The 17,407-nt window shown below is 37.5% G+C and overlaps 1 protein-coding gene across 1 annotated transcript in view; it reads right to left on the bottom strand.

The window, feature by feature from the left end:
• Positions 1–8,874: 8,874 nt before the first annotated feature.
• The window catches only part of CYSLTR2 (cysteinyl leukotriene receptor 2), a 47,720-nt gene continuing 39,187 nt past the window's right edge, over positions 8,875–17,407 (bottom strand). Inside the window, 2 exon segments of the mRNA XM_074217129.1 lie at positions 8,875–13,664; positions 13,666–14,637. Of these exon segments, the coding sequence (XP_074073230.1) occupies positions 13,601–13,664; positions 13,666–14,637 (1,036 nt within the window). The 3' untranslated portion in view covers positions 8,875–13,600.

Genomic DNA, 17,407 nt, shown 5'->3' with positions numbered 1-17,407 from the left:
CTCTAGTGTTTTTAGTAGGAATGGATGCTGTATTTTGTCAAGCTTTTTCAGCATCTATTGATATAATCGTATGATTTCTGATAAGATTGTTATTGATATAATTAATTATACTAACAGTTTTCCTAATATTGAATCAACCCTTCCTTCCTGGGATAAATCCTACTTGATCATAATGCATTATCCCAGTGATAACTTGTAATCATTTTGCTAAGATTTTATTTAAGCTTTTGCAACTATATTCATCAGGGAGATAGGTCTATAATTTTCTTTCTCTGTTTTAACTCTTCCTTGTTTAGGTATCAGTACCATATTGGTGTCATAGAAAGAGTTAGACAGAGTTCTGTCTTCACCTATTTTTCCAGAGAATTCATATAGAATTAGAACCAAATGTTTGATAGAATTCACTTGTGAATCCATCTGGTCCTGGAGAATTTTTCTCAGGGAGTTCAATAATGGCTTGTTGAATTTCTTTATCTGAGGTAGGGTTGTTTAGGTATTTAATTTCCTCTTCATTTAACCTAGGCAACCTATATTTTTGTAAGTATTCATCCATTTCACTTAGATTGTCAAATTTATTGGCATAGAGTTGGGCAAAATAATCCTGAGTTATTACTTTAATTTCCTCCTCCTTGGTAATGGGTTCACCCTTTTCATTCATAATACTAGCTATTTGGTTTTCTTCTTTCTTTTTTTTAATCAAATTAACCAGAGGTTTATCAATTTTATTACTTTTTTCATAAACCAACTCTTGGTTTTATTTATTAATTCAATAGTTTTCTTGCTTTCAATTTTATTAATTTCTCCTTTAATTTTTAGAATTTATAATTTGGTATTTAATTGGGGGGTTAATTTGTTCTTTCTCTAAATTTTTAATGAAAGATTTTATTTATTTTCAGTTTTACAAATTTACCCCTATTCTTGCTTACCTCCCCCACCCCCCACAGAAGGCAGTCTTTACATTGTTTCCATGGTATACATTGATCTCAGTTGAATATGATGAGAGAGAAATCATATCCTTAAGGAAGAAAAACAAAGTAGAAGAGATAGCAAAATTACATAATAAGATAACAGGTTTTTTTCTAAATTGAAGGTAACAGTCTTCAGTCTTTATTCAAACTCCACAATTCTTTCTCTGGATTCAGATGGTATTCTCCATTGCAGATAGCCCAAAATTGTCCCTGATTGTTGCACTGATGGAATGAGCAAGTCCATCAAAGATGATGATCTCCCCCCTGTTGCTGTTAGAGCATACAATATTTTTCTGGTTCTTTTTATCTCACTGATGAAGACATCAGTTCATGTAAATCCTTCCATACTTCCCTGAATTCCTATCCCTCCTGGTTTCTTTTTTTTGGTTAATATGACTTTATTTAAACATCACTAAAATATTCTTGTTTAAGAGCAAATATAATACCCCCTCCCCCACAAAAATATAGAACCTCATGAGAAATAAAGTAAAAGAAAGAGAAAAAAATGTGTTTCAGTCTATGTTCTGATACCATCAACTCTGTCTTGGGTGAATCACATTCTTTTTTTTATTTAAAGATTTTATTTATTTTGAGTTTTACAATTTTTCCCCCAATCTTACTTTCCTCCCCCCCCCCACAGAAAGCAATTTGTCAATCTTTACATTGTTTCCATTTTGTACGTTGTGGATTGCATTCTTTATCATAAGTCCATTACAGAAGTTACTTCCATATTTTTCCACAGTTGCTGTTGTTGATTGTAATTCCCTCCATCCATTCCTCCCCAGTACCATATATTATATTTTCTCCCTTCTTTCATTCTGTCCCTCTTCTAAACTGTGCTGTAAGGTAGCTAAGTGGAACAGTGGACAGAGCACTGGCTCTGGGGCCAAGAGGTCCCAAGCCCACATACCACCCTAGAGATTCAGCAACCACCCAGCCCCTTGGTCCCAGTCAGGCCACCCAATCCCAGCACCTTGGAAAAAAGTAAAAACAAAAATGTGTTATATTTGACTGTTCTCTCCTATGATCTACCCTCTCCTCTGTCACCCACATCCCCCCTTCCCCCTTTCCCCTTCTCTCCTTTTGACTCTAGATGTCTATACCCTATTGAGTGTGTATGTTGTTTCCTCTCTGAGCCATTTCCAATGAGAGTGAAGGGTCCTTCATTCCCCCTTGCCTTCCCCCCTTATATATCATTGCAAAAGTTCATTGCAAAAAATATCTTTTATATGAAATATCTTAGCCTATTCCATCTCTCCTTTCTCTTATTCCCATTCCATTTGCCTTTTAGCCATTAACTCCATTTTTATAATATATTATATCTTCAGATTCAGTTCTCTCCTGTGCTTCATCTATAAAAGCTCCTTCTACCTGCTCTATTAAATGAGAAGGTTCATATGAGTATTATCAGTATCATTTTTCTATGCAGGGATACATGCAGTTCATCATCATTAAGTCCCTCATATTTTCCTCTTCTCCTCCACTCTGTATGCTTCACCTGAGTCCTGTACTATTCAGGACTGATCGTTTCAACAGGAACTGGTTCATTGAAAGTCCATCTTTTCCCCTGGAAGAGGATGTTCAGTTTTGCTGGGGATTTGATTCTTGGTTGCATTCCAAGTTCTTCTTCCTTCTGGAATAATATATTCCAAGCCCTACAAGCCCTTAATGTAGTTGCTTCTAAGTCCTGTGTGATCCTGACTTCAGCTCCATGATATTTGAATTGTGTCCTTCTGACTGCTTATAATATTTTTCTCTTTGACTTGGGAGTTCTGGAACTTGGCTATACTATTTCTGGTGGTTGGTTTTTATGGATCTCTTTCTGGGGGGGATCAGTAAATTCTCTCAATTTTTATTTTGCACTCTGCTTCTAGGGTATCAGGGTATTTTCCTGTAGGAATTCTTTAAAAATGAGGTTAAGGCTCTTTTCCTGAACATGGCTTTCATGCATCCCAATAATTTTTAAATTATCTTTCCTAAATCTGTTTTCCAGATCAGTTGTTTTTCCAATGAGGTGTTTCACATTTTCTTTTAATTTTTCATTCTTTTGGTGTCAAAATATTGTGTCCTGATTTCTCATAAAGTCATCAGCTTCCTTTAGCTCCATTCTACATCTGAAGTATTTGTTTTCCTCAGAGAGCTTTCTTATCTCCTTTTCCATCTGGCCAATTCTGCTTTTTAAAGCATTCTTCTCCTCAATAACTTTTTGAACTGTTTTATTCACTTGACCTAAGCTGGTTTTTAACATGTTATTTTCTTCAGCATTTTTTTGAATTTCCTTGACTAAGCTGCTGACTTCATTTTCATGTTTTTCCTGCATTTCTCTCCTTTCTTTCCCAATTTTTCTTCTGTCTCCCTTACTTGATTTTCAAAATCTTTTTTAAGTTCTGTCATAACCTGAGCCCAACTTCCATTTTTCTTGGAGTCTTTAGATGTAGAAGCTTGTACTTCCTCATCTTCAGATTGAGTATTTTGATCCTCCTTGGGATCATAGACATAGTATTTGTCAATGGACAGGTTCCTTTTTTTTCTGCTTACTCATTTCCCCAGCCTGTGCCTGCTTTTGGGGTGTTTCCTGAGCTTTTGAATTTTATTGTGATACCCCCACAAGGACCTCAGTGTGTGAGGCTCTGACTGCTCTCCTGGTCTGTGAATGACCACAAGCACTCCCCTTTGCCACAGGGCTGAGGGGGTAGGTCTCTGTTCTATGGGGGTCCTAGATTGAGATCAGGATCTGAATGAGATCAGAGCCCTCGAGTCCTGTTCCAGGGACAGAGGACAGACCTCAGAAGTTTCCCTCCATTCCCTTTCCTTCAGTGGGCTGAGCACTCAGAGCACAGCTGCCTAGAGGTTCCTGCTTGCCAGCAACATGAGCCTGCTTCGGTTTCCTGGATCTGGGCTGCCTGCTGGGCCAGGCCACACTGAGTGTACTGAGTGTTGTGACCACACTCATGATCTGGGCTTCACGCTCATTCTGGCAAAGGTCTCCCTGCTGATCTTCTAAGTTGTGCTTGGTTCTTCCTAGGGTGCAAGTTAGGAAACTGCTTCTGCTGCTGGGAGCCATAGCTCCCAGGCATTCTAGGGCTGTTCCTGGAAGGCTGAAGTTTCTTCACTCTGGCGGGCTGCCCCTCTAACACCATGGAACAGAGTTTTTCCACTATTTTCCAGGTTAGCTTGGGCTGTAGAATTGACTCACTGGATCTTTCTGTGGGTTCTGTCTCTTGAAAAATTTAGTTAGAGTCATAATTTTAAGATTTTTGAAATATTTTGGAGAGAGCACCCAGGAGAGGCTCTTCCACCGCCATCTTGGCTCCATCTCTAATTGTTTTAGTTTCATGTTTAGTTCATTGATTTCCTCTTTCTCTAATTTATTCATGTAAGCATTTAAAGATATAATATATCCTCTGACAGCTGCCTTGACTATGTCCCACAAGTTTTGGTATGTTGTTTCATTATTGTCATTATCTAGGATGAAATCATTAATTTTTTCTTTAATTTATTGTTTGATCCACTCATTCTTTAAAATGAGGTTATTTAGTTTCCAATTGGTTTTGGGTCTATATCTCCCTGGCCCAATATTGCATGTGGTTTTTATTGCATTATGATCTGAGAAAGATGTATTTGCTATTTCTGCCTTTCTGGATTTGATTATTAGGTTTTTATGCCCTAGTACATGGTCAATTTTTGTGTAAGTGCTATGTACTACAAAAAAAAAAGTATATTCCTTTCCATCTCCATTCAATTTCCTTCACAGGTCTATCATGTCTAGGTTTTTTTTAGATTTTTTGCAAGGCAAATGGGGTTAAGTGGCTTGCCCAAGGTAATTATTGAGTGTCTGAGGCTGGATTTAGACTCAGGTACTCCTGACACCAGGGCCGCTGCTCTATCCATTGTGCTAGCTAGCCACCCCTGTGATCATACCTTTTAAAGTAAATATTCCTCAGTAAAACCTAGTTTGATTTTTAAATAGAACTAATTTTAGGGGCCCCCTCCCATGCTCAAGGGAACACCAGTGTAGAGGTTGGAGGCATTTGCAGAGCGCCCAGACCCTAGGTGAGATGTTACCTAGCTTGCTTCCCAAGCAGCAGGGGGGTCAGTGAAGGTAGTGTTACGACTCTATACTAGAAGCTGAGTAATAGTAAATTCTTGATTTGTCTTCATGATAATTTTCTTTTTCAAAGAGCCAGAAATGAAGGAAAATGCTAGGAAAATATGATTCTGACCAATAAGGGGAAACTAGTTGCTAAAATAGGAGTAATCAACCTTGGGAAGAAGTAATCACTTCATTTTAGAGTTTGTGATGGAGGAAGAAAGGACTGGTGCAGTTTGACATACATCCTGAATTTGGAGAACACATATTTTGAGGAGTTTAGATAAAGGACATTATAAAATTTTCTCACAAAGCCTGCTGCATTTTGGAGCATGGGAGGAGAAAGAGGAAGCTCTTATTACCTGCTGCTTCTTGCTCCTTGCCTATGAAGATGTTACCAGGGAAATTTGGTAGACCATGTATCCATCATTGTTCCCTTTCATAGTTGCTGCTGAGACCCCATATTAGAAGCTCTTGAGAGGAGAGATTTTTGTACTTGGAATGCAGAAAGAGCTTGATAAATATCTATTGATTGATTGATTGACTGTTCCAAGCTCTGATAGCTAGTTAAGTTGCATTGTTAACACTCAAACATGCACTATTGGACCTTTGGAGCTTCTCATGTAAATGCCTCCATCCTTGCCAGTAAGAAGTCTGACACCTGCCTTTTATACTCTAAGGAGTAGCCCAGATTTTCTCAGTAGATTTATTTTAAAAAGGAGATTAAATAAGGGGGGAAAATCTCCTGTACCTTTAAGGAACACTGGTCTTTCTCTCCCTCTCCCACTGCATTTTCAATAACCAAACAAATTCTGGTTGATAACATCATGTTTTATGACAGTTTAAATAGAATAGAAATGAAAGTAAACAGGAAAAGAATGCTTCCCGATGTTTGGCAGCAAAGGAAAGGACAAGGGAAAAGCAAGAAATAAAGGGCGACCAGGTAAACAAAAGCAGCATCCAACTCTAAGATGGAGAAGGGTTGAAGATGGGGCTGAGGAAGACACCAGGAGGTCTCCATAACTGCCTTTCCTCCCCAATCTTTTTCCTTTTTTTAGGTTTTTGCTAGGCAATGGGGTTAAGTGGCTTTCCCAAGGCCACACAACTAGGTAATTATTGTGTCTGAGGCTGGATTTGAACTCAAGGTACTCCTGACTCCAGGGCCAGTGCTCTATCCACTGGGCCACCTAAGCCACCCCCCAATCTTGATCTGATCAATTCTCCTATAGCCTCCACTTCTTTACCTTGGCTCCTTATGTCCAGATTGTCAGTCAGCTGTTCCAGAAGGTCTCCAGAGTGCATGTCCCCTGGAGCCTCTGCCAAGTCAACAAGAATTTATTGAGCACTCTCCAAAGTGCCTATCATTGTGCTAAGGAATCTGAAGAAAGAAACTGAAAATAATCAACAGATGGGGATGGCACTAGAATTCAAAAGTCTGAGGAAAACTTCTATAAGAATCATTTGCATAAAGATGATAATTAAATCCATGGAAACTCTCAAGATCAGTAAGGGCAACAGTATAAGGAGAGAAAACAAGATGATCTGGGAGAGTCTTGAGGAATAACCATGGATATTGAGCATGACCTGAATGAAGTTCCAGCAAAGAAGAAAGAGAAGTCAGATAGGTAGGAGAACTAGGAGAAAATGATGTTACAAAAACCTAGAGAGAAGAGAGGATCAAGAAGATGCTGAAGACTGAAGAGATGGCAAGAAGGATGAGGAAGGAGAAAAGGCCATTAGATATGACAATTAAGAGATCACTGTTAAAAAAAGTAGTTTCAGGGCAGCTAGGTAGCACAGTGGATAGAGCGTAGCCTTGGAGTCAGGAGGACCTGAGTTCAAATTTGGTCTCAGATACTTAATAATTGCCTAGCTGTGTGACCTTGAGTAAGTCACTTAACCCCATTGTCTTGAATAAAGAAAAAATTTTTAAAAAGGAAATAGTTTCCATTGAATGATGATGTCAAAAGTCAAATGAAGAAACTGATGCTGAGGTGATTATGACTTGTCCACTAGTAAGGACCAGATACAAGATGTCCATCTTGGCCCAGTGGCTCCACAGGCCACAAAATTGCTTTTTCTATTAATGCCATTGCTGCCTCCCTATTGAGGTGTTCCTTCTATGCAAGTCAACTGGAATTGGGCTCCCTTTTGCTATGTGAACCCCACCAGCTGAGGGGAATTGTGCTGGTAGACACAGTAGGGAAAAAGTGGAGGGAAAAAGACTGAGCCAACCCTGCCTGGAAGTGAATATGAACCCTGTTCCACTGGCATGATGAATCAGTTCACTTAAGGTAGCGATACCCCATTTGGACCCAGTTGTCCTGCGCTGATGTGACCAGACTCTTCTAGAATTGATCAGGACCCCTTCAAGTCAGATTCTGCTTAAGAGTCTGTAACAAGTAGATATGGTTCCAAATTTCCTTCCCAATCTTAGCCATGTGGCTTCCTAGTTGGCCACTTCATTGAGGAGAATGTTGTCATAAACCTCCAGGACTGCTTTGTGTTGCCCTAGCAGGCGCCTTGAAATATAGAGTAGCTTGTTTGGGGCATCTGTTCAAAAGATAATCTACCTTCTCCCAGTTATATTTGAATTCCTAGGGCAGGGTTTCTGTATGTTCTGAACTTTTTAACAGTCTAATGATACCTATGGATCCCTCCTAAAACATAAAATAAAATCCATAGGATTACAAAAGAAAACTAATTTTATTGAAATAGTTACAAAATTTTTTTTAAATAAGTTTACAGATACCAGTATAAGAACTCATGTTTCTAGAATCTCTTGTTAATAAATATCCAGAGCTATTTGAAGAAATCCAGGGGATTCCTGGCTAGCTTGTCTCCTGGCTAACTTGGTTAAAGCTAGGATTGGGGGGTAAGAACAGCTGATAGTCACTTACAGAACACATTGCTTCCAATGTTGTATACATTTTGAGACTATTTTTTTAATACTATTAAGGCTACTTTCTAAGACTAGTTTTAAAAAGAAATATATATATTTTAATGCAAGAAAAAATCAGGATTAGAATTTAGAGCTATAAGGAACCTCAGTATTCAGCTAATTTAACTCCCTCAAACAGATGAGAAGACAGATTCCAAGCCCAAGGTTAAAGATAATATGTAGTAGTTGTGTGATTCAAATCTGGGTCCTCCTTCTCTAAAGTCAGTATTCATTCTAATTTCCTATCTTGACTATCTTTGACATAGACCTCTTCATTTTGTGATGAATCAAGTCACACATAGTATAGTGAAGGGTTAAAGATTTTGATGTATGGTAACATTCAGGAGTTTCAATTTTTACATACAGACATGATACAATGCTCAGCCTTGCCTTGGTACAACAATTATTTTTCACAGCTTTGATGATGGACCCAGGTGGGATTGAGACTGTTCTTAGAATGAAGTTTTCTCACTCAGTCCACCTCCCCAAACTTGAAGAAATCAATCATATTTTCTTAAGGCTCCAGAATGAGTTGCTTCTACAGAGGATGGTGTTCTTTGAATACAGACCAAGTATTCAACAGAGTCCTTGACTCTATGCTGGATCTTAATGGAATGTCAAGCCCTGTTGTCATGATGCAGAAGAGGACTATCTCTCCTTTGCTTGGAAGGTGATGTTGGGTTGAGGTTAGCATGGGATAATCAGAGGAATGAATCCAACACTACTGAAACAGGCAGGAAAGAGACCAATAGAGACTCATAGTTTGAAAACAGATAATGCAGGTTTTAAGCCAATTATATAGCCTTCACAATATCTTCTGATAGGAACATTAAGACAAAATTCAATGATAAAAAATAACAAGGGTTTAAATTGAAACAGTCTTTTTATTTTAAATATTTTTAAAATAAATATAGCATGCATACTGCATTCTATCTAAGGATCTCAAAAAAATTACCTGTTCAGAGGCTCCAGATGAGATGATTTTCTCACATGCACTATTAGATTGTAAGCTCATTGAGGGCATGAACTAACTTCTTTGCCTTTTTTTGTATTACTGCCACCCCCAGTTCTTAGATGCCTGTCCTGAACCAAAGTATTTAATGAATGTTTATTGACTAACACACACAGAGGCAACCCCTTGCTTATAAGTTTGAATGTGTTATGAAAATGTCTATTATAGCTCACAAATGGTAGAGTAAAGCACAGAAAAGTGATTTATAGGAAAAGGAGCCCAGGCTCCATGACTGTCTTGACTATTGAATGGGAAATTACTCTGTGCACACTCTCTTTTTACAGTTACAAGAAAGGTCACTCAGATGGTGCAAAAGGATGGCCACTTGAAATAACATCAATAGCTTATCATTACTTCAACCCTTCCTTCAGCGGAAATACCCAGTGGTTTATTTAACTCTGGTGGCTAGGTTCTCAGTATGGGATGTTCAAGTATTGCTCCTTGGTACATCTCTCATCTCCTCATCTCTGTTCCTCTTTCTGCTACCATCATAATCTAGAAACATCTCTTTAACAGCAAGTGATGGCTGCGATTAGATATAAACCATTGATCATGCTTGGGCTAGCAAAATAGTGTCAAAGAAATTGCAAAATGGCCCATTGCAGAAAATGGCACAGATAATAACTATTGCTCATCTTTGTCCATAGTAGTGTTAAAGATTCAATAATAATTTGGAAGCCCAAACATTTTCAACTTGAAACTAAAATTTATCATATGAGCATTTGGTATTTTTGTCATTTTGCTTATTAGAAGTTGCTAAAGAAGATTTTGAATAAGAAGTGTTTTTCCCCCCAAAGAATCAAAATTGGTTTTAAGTACTGGGAATGATAAAGTAGGGAGAAAAGAGGAAACACTAGGGAAATGTATTCATGATAATAATATTTCTGACTATAAAATATTAAATATGATGGTTAGAAGGAAAGGATCTTAGATATCACTGAATTCAGTCCCTTCCTTTTATAGATGAGGAAACTAAGGACTCAAGAAAATCAGTGACTGGTCCGAGGTGATAGCAAATAGAGCAGAATCTGGATTTGAATTCATCTCCTCTAAATCCAGCACACTTTCCACTATACCATACTGCCTCACAGGAAAGTAGTCTAAGGAAATTAAAATTCAGGAAGGCAGAATGAGTTTTGATCATCACAAATAATAATCTACAGAGTCAGGATTTGAACCTGGCCCTCTGACTCCAAATTCAGTCCTCTATAATAATAAATAGCAATTATATAACTAGCATAATAATCACCAGCATTTTACCATTCATAAACCCTAATAAATATTACCTCATTTTATCTTCAGTTATCTGAGTACTGTTATCATTCTTATTTTACAGAAAAGGAAGCTAAGGGAGACAGAATTTAAGTGATCCACTCAAGGTCACTTGTACCCAAGTTTAAATTTGAGCTGAAGTCTTCCTGACTTCAAATCCAGAGTTCTATCTATTGCACCATATAGCTGACTATTACTCTTATAGTAATAGGCAGGCCCAATTAGATTGAATTGAAAAACTTTTATTGAATATCATAATCTAATTATTTTAGACTTTAGAGCTGAGAAGGACTTTAGAGCTCATTTAGTCCCATTCCCTTATTTTACATATGAAGAAATTAAGACCTAGAGAGAAGTTGAGTAATTCAGAACTAGTTAATCACAGAACTGGGACTTTAAAGTTCTCTTTCTAGGGCCCTTTCCTAATAACGTTTGAACAAAATTAAAACTGTGGTTTTAATGCAAGTAGGCATTCACACTTAAACTGAGTCTCCAGTCTATTTGTATGAGGGCATTTTTTCTGCAAATCTCAAATATCTGAAATAGCTCACATGAGAAATCTCCCTTGATAGGAGCTCTTCTCTGTTAATAGACAAACCAGTCCTTCCTCACAGTACCAACTATTAAGGGATACTCAAAACCAATTGAAATGCCACCTTTGAAAGAGGTCTTCTGAAATATAAGAACTTGGCTTTGAATCATTATGACGGCAGACAAAGACAGTCAGAGTGAGTTTCTACCTAGGCAGGATTTGTTTACTCCATTTATCTGAAAGCCTTTTTATAGGGCCCACTGTAAAGAATGGGACTGAAGAGCTGGAAAGCAGCAAAAGTATTACCCATTTCTAACAGATCAAGAAAGGGAGACTCAAAGGGGTTAGTTGACAGGTAATAACAATAGCTAGAACAATTTGATGGCATTTTTAAGGCCTGCAAAGCTCTTTAGATACAAGCCTCATTTGAGCCCACAGATGAAGAATCTAAAATTCAAAAGGGTCATGACACTTCTTCATGGTCACTAGCAAGTACTAGTCATAAAATCTTAATTCAGGTCTCAATTTGAAGCCCATTCCACTGGTTTCCTCTAAGATCCCACAACTACCGGCAGAGCTAAGATGCAAAGCTAAATCTTCCTATTCCAAGTTCAATGTCCTTTCCATGATACCAGAAAGTCTAATGAATAATCCTATTGATTTTAAATGACTCTAAGAGATTCTGAGTGACATATTTTTCATAGGGGCTAGATGCAGACAGTCCTACACCGAGTATGTGTATTATATAAACATGTAATAGAGCCATAACCAATGGAATGAATAATAATTACTAATAATGATGGACATGTATATAGTATATTAAGATTTGCAAAGCACTTTACATATTACCTCACTTGATCCTAATCTTAGCACAGTATTTAGAATGTAGGAAACACTTAATGTTGCTCAGTCTTGACATTCTTTGTGACCCCATTTGGGGTTTTCTTGGCAAAGATACTGAATCGGTTTGCCATTTCTTTCTCCAGTTCATTTATAGATGAGGAAACCATGGGGGAAGTAAATAGCCCAAGATCACATAGATAGGAAGTGTCTGAGGCCACATTTGAACTCAGGTCTTCTGTCTCTAGGTAGAAAGCTCTATTCACTGTGCCTCCTAGCTGTCCTAGGAACTAGCTATGCTACCTCAAATTGTTAGCACTTAATAAAACCTTGTTAACATGTCAAATACATGCTTGTTAATTTCTTAACTTGTTCCCCAAAAACAAACTATGAGGTAACTGCTGTGATTATTCCCCATTTTATAAGTGGAGAAACTGAAGTTAAGATTCTTACCCAAGGTCTCACAGTCAATGAGTTGTGCAACATGTAGAATTCAATTCTTCCTGATTTTAAGTACGATTTTCTTTTAGACTTTGTCCCAGGGCACCAATATCCAAAAACTGGCAATCCTTGTTCCATTCTTTAGGAAGTATACCCACTTCTTTCCCTACCCAATAATCCTCTGTGGGTTATCCAGAGTCCCATTACTGTGGTGCCATTCTCTCAGGGCTCATCTTCTTTTCTCACCTCTGTAGTCAAGAAGGTTCAACCACTTCTGCTGACATGACTGCATCCACCATGCCATCCATAGCAGTATTGCATCCCATTCATACAATAACTGGTTCTTTTTTAAAGTTGTTTTTTTTAACATCAACAGGCATTTATACACACACACACACACACACACACACACACACACATATTCTTATACATATATACACATATGCCATTCATTCCACTTTCCCTCTCCAATGAGCTTTCCTTTTCATCAATAGGAAAAGAAAAAAACCCATTAGCTTACCAAGCATTTTTATCCCAAGCTAAATATCTTTTTCCTACTAGGCCTGTATTTCAGAGATATTTTTAAAAAAAGGAAAAAATACCAACATGTACAAAAATATTCATAGCAGCTCTTTTTGTGGTAACAGAGAATTGGCAATTGAGGGAATGCTCATCAATTGGGGAGTGGTTTGAATAAGTTGTGTTAGATGAATGTAATGGAATATTATTGTTCTGTAAGAAATGATGAGCAGGTGGATTTCAGAAATATCCAGAAAGGCTTACATGAACTGATGTTCAGTGAAGTATACAGTATACAGTATCATTATATACAGTACACAGTAACAGCAACATTGTGTGAAGATCAACTTTGATAGACTTAGCTCTCCTCAACAATACAATGATCAAAGACAATTCTAAAAGAATTGTGTTGGAAAATGCCATCCACACCCAGAGAAAGAACTATGGAGTCTAAATTCAGATCAAAGCACCTTATTTTCACTTTTTTTAAAATGTTTTTTGTTTTTTCTTTCTTGTGGTTTTTCCCCTTTTGTTCTGATTCTTCTTTCACAGCATGACTTAAATGGAAATATGTGTAACATGATTGTGTATATATAAACTATGTCAGATTACTTGTGATCTTTGGAAGGGGGGAAAAAAGAATGAGAGGGGGGAAAAAACTTTACAAAAATGAATGTTGAAAACTACCTTTACATATAACTGGAAAAATAAATTAATTAAAAACATCTTTTTCCCAATTTATTTCTGCCAAATTACCTTTTTCAGATTTGAACAAATTCCTATCAAATTTCTTTTTCAGATTTAACCAAATTTCTGCCAAATTCTTTTTTGTCAGATTTAGATTGTGCTTCAAGGACACATTTTTAAATGCCTCAAAAAATAAATCAAAGTCAATGTGCATGGTTTTTTGTTGTCAGTGTGATGGCATGAATGAAAACTAGTATAAGAAATGTATACAGAATGACAACCTCAGGAAAAATAATCTCTAAAAAATTCTCTTACTCATGCACTGTTTGTTTAACCATATACAAATAGGTCTGGTGCATTCTTTTCTGTGAATATCCCTTTTTGAATGCTGCTCTTAGTCTCTGCTTGAAATTCTCTCCAGCAAAATAGTAGAGCAAAGGGTTAAGGCAGCTATTAGACACAGTCAAAGCCATGGCGATGACAACAGCCTTATGAACCTGTTCATTGCACTTGTTCTCCTTCCACTGCGTTAGGTAGATCGTCCTCAGTATGTGATAGGGCAGGAAACATAGTACAAATAGAATTAGGGCGATAGTGATTGTGATCAGTGCCTTCTTGTAAGAGATTCGAGTTGAAGACTCTGGAATCTTGACCTTGAGCAGGGTCTTGATCATTAGCAGATAGCAGATAGTTAAAGTGAAGAAAGGTAGGACAAAGCCCACCACCATCACCATGTGGTTCAGGATCCTCAACCTGGTGATCTTGCTAGGGCTCAGTTCCAAGCAGGTGGACCTCTTTCCATTGGTGGTGGCTCCACCACTCAGGAGTAGGCTGGAGGGGGCCATGATCAAGATCCAAATGGCCACACACAGGCCCCAGGCAGTCTTGAGACTGGTTATATGCAAGAGCCTGAAGGGACACACAGTGGCCAGGAAACGCACAATGCTCAACACAGTCAGGAAATACACACTGATGTACATATTGACATAGAAAGAATAGGACAAGACCCTGCAGGCTATGTCTCCAAACACCCAATGAGAGCCTTTTAGGTAATAGTGGGCTCTGAAGGGTAGTGTGCACACAAACAGCAAGTCTGAAATGGCCAAGTTCAGCATGAACACATTTACTGTCTTGGGCTTTTTAGAAGGTTGCAGGAAAATGAATATGGAAAAGCCATTTCCCAGGACCCCCAAGACAAATACAACCAGATAGACTCCTGGAAAAAAATTTCTCTTGAAGTCATCCACTGTGCAGTTCTCCCTGGTGCCCCCGAAGCTGTCGTTGGGTTCCATCTCTGCTGAGGTGACTGGCAGCATAGAGTAGAGTCTTTCTGGGCTAAAAAACAGAAATGGAGGTCAACTTGTCTGTATATTATCCACTCTGCAGGTAACCCAAATCATCTTCCCAAGACTTAAATAAGAAAAAAATTATAGTGATTAACAGTGACTGACTGATGTTCAAGTTGTAAGGTTGGCAAGCAATATGTGAGCCTTGGTAATTGGTTAGGTCGGCAAGATTATAATCTTAATGCAGAAGTCTCTAAAATCATTTCCTTTTATAAATTATTATGATAATTTGGACATGATGTCAACATCTCACAAGTTCAGGGCACTACTATACAATGGTAACACAAACTTACTGCGAAAAGGAGGGAGGAGGGCAGAGGAATAAGCATTTATTAAATGTCTACCATGTGCCAGAACTGCATTAAGCATTTTACAAATATTTTCTCATTTGGTCCTAAAAATAATAATAATAATAACTAGCATTTATATAATGCCTGCTATGTGCCAGGTACTGGCCTAAGCACTTTACAAATATTCTCTTGATACTATTGCTGCTCCTTGCTGCTGCTACTTCTACTTCCTCTACTGCTGCAGTGCTATGGCTCCTCTTATACTTTCTCCTCCTACTGCTGCTGCTACTTACACCTCCTATTCTTTCTGCTACCGCTACTGCTGTTTCTACTCCTGCTCCCAGTCCTATCCCTACTCCTTCCATTTCTACTACTAATAACAATTAGCATTTATACAGTGCCTACCATGTGTCAGGCACTAAGCATTTTGCAAATTTTATCTCATTTATTCTTCACAGAAGTGGGTTAGGTTCTATCAGGATCCCCATTTTATAGTTGAGGAAATCCAGATAGGTTAGGGTCAGAGGTCAGATTTGAACTGGGATCACCCTAACTCTAAGCCTAGTGTTCTGACGCACCATTTAGCTGTAGTAGTACCAGGAGGAAAATCATGTTTTAAAGTCATTTGAGTAATATAAATTTTGACCATTATGATAGTAAGGGGAAAAAAATCTCCCACTGAGAGGAATATTTTCAAGATGATTGGGTCATAGTGGGTGCATGAGAATTCAAGAAGCCAGCTCTGAGAAAAAGCAGGCCTCTCAGAGACCCCAATTCTCTGCAATTTGACAGGAATATGAATTAATCATGTTCTATTCCATACTTTCTCCTACTTCTTTTCTAATTTCATCCCTTTCCTCTTCTCTTTTTTATAACTCTAGAGTTTATATTACAAGTTGAAAGTTCTCAGAATAAAACTTAGCTTTTTGAAGGGAAGGTAGAATACTGAAAAAAATAATATGACCTTTCCCTCTCTGTGGGGAAGAGGGGATTCATGCTGAAGAAGGGAGGCCAAAAACTAGAATCCCAAAATGCCATTGGTTTAGCTACTATATTAAATGCATCCTTGGCAAAAGTTTTTCAACTTATTTTGAAGGGGAGGGGTCCCACCCTTGTAAATGAATTTCTAATTTAATAATAGAAGTTAATAATAATAATGATAGCTAACATTTAAATTGTAGTTGCTATTTAAATAATGCCATTCAAAGTACCGACACTTTGCTAAATTCTTTCCAATTGGATTTCACAATAACCAAATTAGGTACATGCTATTCATTTTACAGATGAAGAAACTGAGGCAAACAGTTAAATGATTTGCCCAGGATCACACAGTTCAGATGTATTGTGAGGCCAGATTTAATATTTATAGATGTAAAACTCTAGCCCCTCCACCCAATTGTTATAGAAATAAAGTGGATAAATAAAATAAAGAAAGAAAGAATAAAGAATAAAGAAAGAAAGAAAGAAAGTGCTTTGTGGATAAATAATTGTTCTGTAAAATGAAGGTAAAAAAGGCAGCATATCATTTTAGAGAATGTTGGACTTAGGATGGCTTAGATGCAGATACTGCCTCAGACTCGTCGTAGCTATATCAGTCACCTTGGGAAGTGGGTCCTGTTGGTTAGGTACATGCTGTATCACATCTGACTCATCATCTCTGGTCACCAATCTTCTATATTATAATATTATATTAATAATGATTATAATGATTATATTTATATAATAATTTGTATTATTATATTACCTATTTATATTTAATTATTATAATTACCCTGTGCATATTATACATTCAATATGTTATATATTTATATTTAATTGTATTATAATGACTATATTTACATATTATGTTACACATTTATTATCATATATTTCATTATATATTTATATTTAGTTACAATTGTTATATTTATATATCACATGCTTATATTCACATTTAATCATTACATTATAATGATTATATTTATAACTGCAAAGCACTTTATGCCCGTTATTTCATTTGCTCCTCACAGCAACCCAGGGAAGTTGGTGCTATTATTAGAGGTAAAGAAACTGAGGAAGCCACTTGTCCAGCTGCTTACCGTACAGCCAAGCATATGACTGAGACAGGACTTGAACTCAAATCTGCAAGATTCCAAGCCTAGCACTTTGTCCACTGGTCCACTGCGAGTGAGCCACAATTGCTTTGGTAGCCCATTGTTAGAATGCACATTTTTCCTTAAAGCCTGATTTGCCTTGCTTTTGTCTGTTAATTACTAGAGCCTTTAGGCCCAAGTCCCAGATTTACCACTGAACTTCAAGCTATATAACCTTTAACAAGTTGCTTTGTTGTATGAGTCGAAGTTTCTACAGCTGTAAGGTGGGAATCATACACTCTTAGGAAAGGCAAAGTGCTCTCTCTGTCCACTGCCGCACCAGCTTCCTTACACTACCTACTTTCAGGTTTGTTGTGGAGGATAAATGGGAACTCTG

Source organism: Macrotis lagotis, chromosome 1 (genome assembly GCF_037893015.1).
Source record: "Macrotis lagotis isolate mMagLag1 chromosome 1, bilby.v1.9.chrom.fasta, whole genome shotgun sequence".
NCBI classification, from domain to species: Eukaryota; Metazoa; Chordata; class Mammalia; order Peramelemorphia; family Peramelidae; genus Macrotis; species Macrotis lagotis.
This window is presented reverse-complemented; position numbering and strand designations above follow the sequence as displayed.